At 57.9% G+C, this 4096-nt stretch overlaps 1 protein-coding gene across 1 annotated transcript; it reads left to right on the plus strand.

Moving 5' to 3' along the window:
- Positions 1-890: 890 nt before the first annotated feature.
- DEDD (death effector domain containing) lies at positions 891-4088 on the plus strand (the record flags this gene model as incomplete). The annotated part of the gene is made up of 3 exons (XM_057388530.1): positions 891-1450; positions 3352-3459; positions 3976-4088. Coding segments are annotated over exons 1-3 (582 nt in total), but the record flags the coding sequence as incomplete, so codon positions are not given.
- Between the last annotated feature and the right edge of the window lie 8 nt (positions 4089-4096).

The raw sequence follows: 4096 nt of genomic DNA on the forward strand, positions 1-4096 counted from the left end.
ACCCCAATCCCTGACCCCATATGCCATTGTCCCCATTGTCCCCAGGTGCCATGGCGGGCCGGAAGCACAGCGCTGGTGGCAATGATGGGGCCATGCCGTATCCCTTGACCCCATAGCCATTCCTGTGTCCCCAGGTGGTCATGGCAGTGCTGCTGGTGTCGGTGGCAGTGATGGGGCTGTTCCATGTCCCATGTCCCATTGTCCCCACTCTCCCCAGGTGCCATGGCGGGCCGGAAGCGCGGTGCCGGTGACAATGCCAGGGCCATGCCATGTTCCTGACCCCATTGTCCCCATTGTCCCCAGGTGCCATGGCGGGCCAGATGCGCAGTGCCAGTGGCAGTGTCAAGGATCAGTGACCCTAAACTCCGTGTCCCATTCCTGTGTCCCCAGGTGCCATGGCGGGCCAGAAGTGCGGTGACAATGCCTGGGCCATGCTGTGTCCCTAACTCCATATCCCATTGTCACCACTGTCCCCAGGTGCCATGGCGGGCCGGAAGCGCGGTGCTGGTGGCAGTGTCAGGGATCAGTGACCATGACCCCATGTCCCATTGTCCCCATTGTCCCCAGGTGCCATGGCGGGCCGGAAGCGCGGTGCCGGTGACAATACCGGGACCATGCCATGTTCCTGATCCTGTGTCCCATTGTCCCCAGGTGCCATGGCGGGCCAGATGCGCAGTGCCAGTGGCAGTGATGGGGTCATACCGTGTCCCTAACCCCATGTCCCATTGTCCCCATTGTCCCCAGGTGCCATGGCGGGCCGGAAGCGCGCTGACAATGCCAGGGCCATGCTGTGTCCCTGATTCCATGTCCCATTCCTGTGTCCCCAGGTGCCATGGCGGGCCGGAAGCGCGGTGACAATGCCAGGGCCATGCCATATTCCTGACCCCATTGTCCCCATTGTCCCCAGGTGCCATGGCGGGCCAGATGCGCAGTGCCAGTGGCAGTGATGGGGTCATACCGTGTCCCTAACCCCATGTCCCATTGTCACCACTGTCCCCAGGTGCCATGGCGGGCCGGAAGCACGGTGCTGGTGGCAGTGATGGGGTCATACCGTGTCCCTGACCCTGTATCTGTGTGTCCCCAGGTGCCATGGCAGGCCGGAAGCGCGGTGCCAGCAGCAGTTCCGCCGGTCCCGGTGACCGTGGTGGCCCCGCGCCGTGGCCGGAGGAGCTGGGCGAGCGCGAGCAGGGCCTGTACTCGCTGCACCGCATGTTCGACATCGTGGGCGCGCAGCTGACGCACCGCGACGTGCGCGTGCTCTCCTTCCTGTTCGTGGACGTGCTGGACGAGGCCGAGCGCGGCCGCATCCGCTCCGGCCGCGACTTCCTGCTGGCCCTGGAGCGCCAGGGCCGCTGCGACGAGAGCAACCTGCGGCAGCTGCTGCAGCTGCTGCGCATCATCACCCGCCACGACCTGCTGCCGTATGTCAGCCTCAAGAGGAGACGGCCCGGTGAGTGTCTGTCGCGATATGTCGCAATATGAGGAGTAATTGTCGCAATACGGGGGGTGTTATCATGGCATATTGTAATATATGGGGTCACATCACCCGCCACAACCTGCTGCCCTACGTCAGCCTGAAGAGGAGACGGCCCGGTGAGTGTCTGTCGCGATATATCACAATACGGGGAGTAATTGTCACGATATAGGGGGTGTTATTGTGGTATATTGTAATATATGGGGTCACATCATCACCCGCCACGACCTGCTGCCCTACGTCAGCCTCAAGAGGAGACGGCCTGGTGAGTGTCTGTCGCGATATATCGTGATATGGGGGGTGTTATTGTGATATATCGCGATATATGGGGTCACATTATCACCCGCCATGACCTGCTGCCGTATGTCAGCCTGAAACAGAGATGGCCCGGTGAGTGTCTGTCGCGATATGGGGGGTGTTATTGTGATATATTGCAATATATGGTGTCACTGGGGTCACATCATCACCCGCCATGACCTGCTGCCGTACATCAGCCTGAAGAGGAGACGGCCTGGTGATTGTATCATGATACATTGCGATATGGGGAGTCATTGTCACGATATGGGGGGTGTTAATTGTGATATATTGCGACATGGGGGGTGTTATTGTGATATATCGCAATGTATGGGGTCACATCATCACCCGCCACGACCTGCTGCCCTACATCAGCCTGAAGAGGAGACGGCCTGGTGATTGTCTGTCGCGATATATCGCGATATGGGGGGTGTTATCGTGATATATCGCAATGTATGGGGTCACATTATCACCCGCCATGACCTGTGGTGGCCGCGTCGGTGGCCCAAGGGCGGCTGTTGGGACAATCCCGGGTAGGTCCCCATTTTTGGGGTCACCAATGGGATTTTCCCGGCGCCATTGTCTGTTGGGACATTCCTGGGTGGATTCCCGTTTTTGGGGTCACGAGTGGGACATTCCTGATGTGGATTCCCGTTTTTGGGGTCACCAGTGGGATTTTCCTGGTGTGGATTCCCGTTTTTGGGGTCACCAATGGGATTTTCCTGTTTTTGGGGTCACCCATGGGATTTTCCCAGTGTGGATTTCCCGTTTTTGGGGTCACCAATGGGATTTTCCCAGTGTGGATTTCCCGTTTTTGGGATCACCAATGGGACATTCCCAGTGTGGATTTCCCGTTTTTGGGGTCACCAATGGGATTTTCCTGTTTTTGGGGTCACCAATGGGATTTTCCCAGTGTGGATTTCCCGTTTTTGGGGTCACCAATGGGACATTCCCGGTGTGGATTCCCGTTTTTGGGGTCACCAATGGGATTTTCCCAGTGTGGATTTCCCGTTTTTGGGATCACCAATGGGACATTCCCGGTGTGGATTCCCGTTTTTGGGGTCACCAATGGGATTTTCCTGTTTTTGGGGTCACCAATGGGACATTCCCGGTGTGGATTCCCGTTTTTGGGGTCACCAATGGGATTTTCCCAGTGTGGATTCCCGTTTTTGGGGTCACCAGTGGGACATTCCTGGTGTGGATTCCCGTTTTTGGGGTCACCAATGGGATTTTCCTGGTGTGGATTCCCGTTTTTGGGGTCACCAATGGGATTTTCCTGTTTTTGGGGTCACCAATGGGATTTTCCCAGTGTGGATTTCCCGTTTTTGGGGTCACCAATGGGACATTCCCGGTGTGGATTCCCATTTTTGGGGTCACCAATGGGATTTTCCTGGTGTGGATTTCCCGTTTTTGGGGTCACCAATGGGATTTTCCTGTTTTTGGGATCACCAATGGGATTTTCCCGGTGTGGATTTCCCGTTTTTGGGGTCACCAATGGGACTGTTCCCGTTTTTGGGGTCACCAATGGGACATTCCCGGTGTGGATTCCCGTTTTTGGGGTCACCAATGGGGTTTTCCCGCAGTGTGCCCGGACCTGGTGGACAAGTACCTGGAGGAGACGTCCATCCGCTACGTCACCCCCCGCGCGCCCGGGGGGGCCCCGCCCGGCCTCGGCCACCCCCACAAATCAGGTACCGACCCCCTTTGGGGTCATCACCCTTTTGGGGTCATCACCCTTTTGGGGTCATCATCAATCCTGTTTTGGGGTCATCATCACTTCCTTTTGGGGTCATCGCCTTTTGAGGTCATCACCCTTTTGGGGTCATCATCACCCCAACCCTAAAGGTCATCCCCTCTTTTGGGGTCATTGCCTCTTTTAGATTGGGATCATCACTGCCCCTTTGGGGTCATCATCACCTCCTTTTGGGGTCATCCCCTCCTTTGAGGTCATCACCACTTTGAGATTGGGATCATCACTCCCCCTCTTTGGGGTCATCATCTCCTTTGAGCATTTGGGGTCTCTGACTGTATTTGGGGTCCCTGGCTGTGTTTGGGGTGGCTGACCCCATTTTTTCCCCCATATCCCAGTGCCTGCCCCCCACCCGTCGCTGTGCTGCCCCCCGGGGGGGATTTGGGGTTTCCTATCAGATTTGGGGTCCCTGGCTGTATTTGGGATGGCTGACCCCATTGTTTCCCCCATATCCCAGTGCCTGCCCCCCACCCGTCGCTGTGCTGCCCCCCGGGGGGGCCCCAGCTGGGCCCCAAACGCCCGGGCCGGGCCCGGAGCCTCCTCGGGACCCACCGGAAACGCAGGAAGTCGGCGACCCC

The sequence above is a fragment of the Malurus melanocephalus genome, unplaced genomic scaffold, assembly GCF_030028575.1.
Source record: "Malurus melanocephalus ecotype Western Australia unplaced genomic scaffold, MMel_1.1 scaffold_2068, whole genome shotgun sequence".
In the NCBI taxonomy this organism is placed as follows: Eukaryota; Metazoa; Chordata; class Aves; order Passeriformes; family Maluridae; genus Malurus; species Malurus melanocephalus.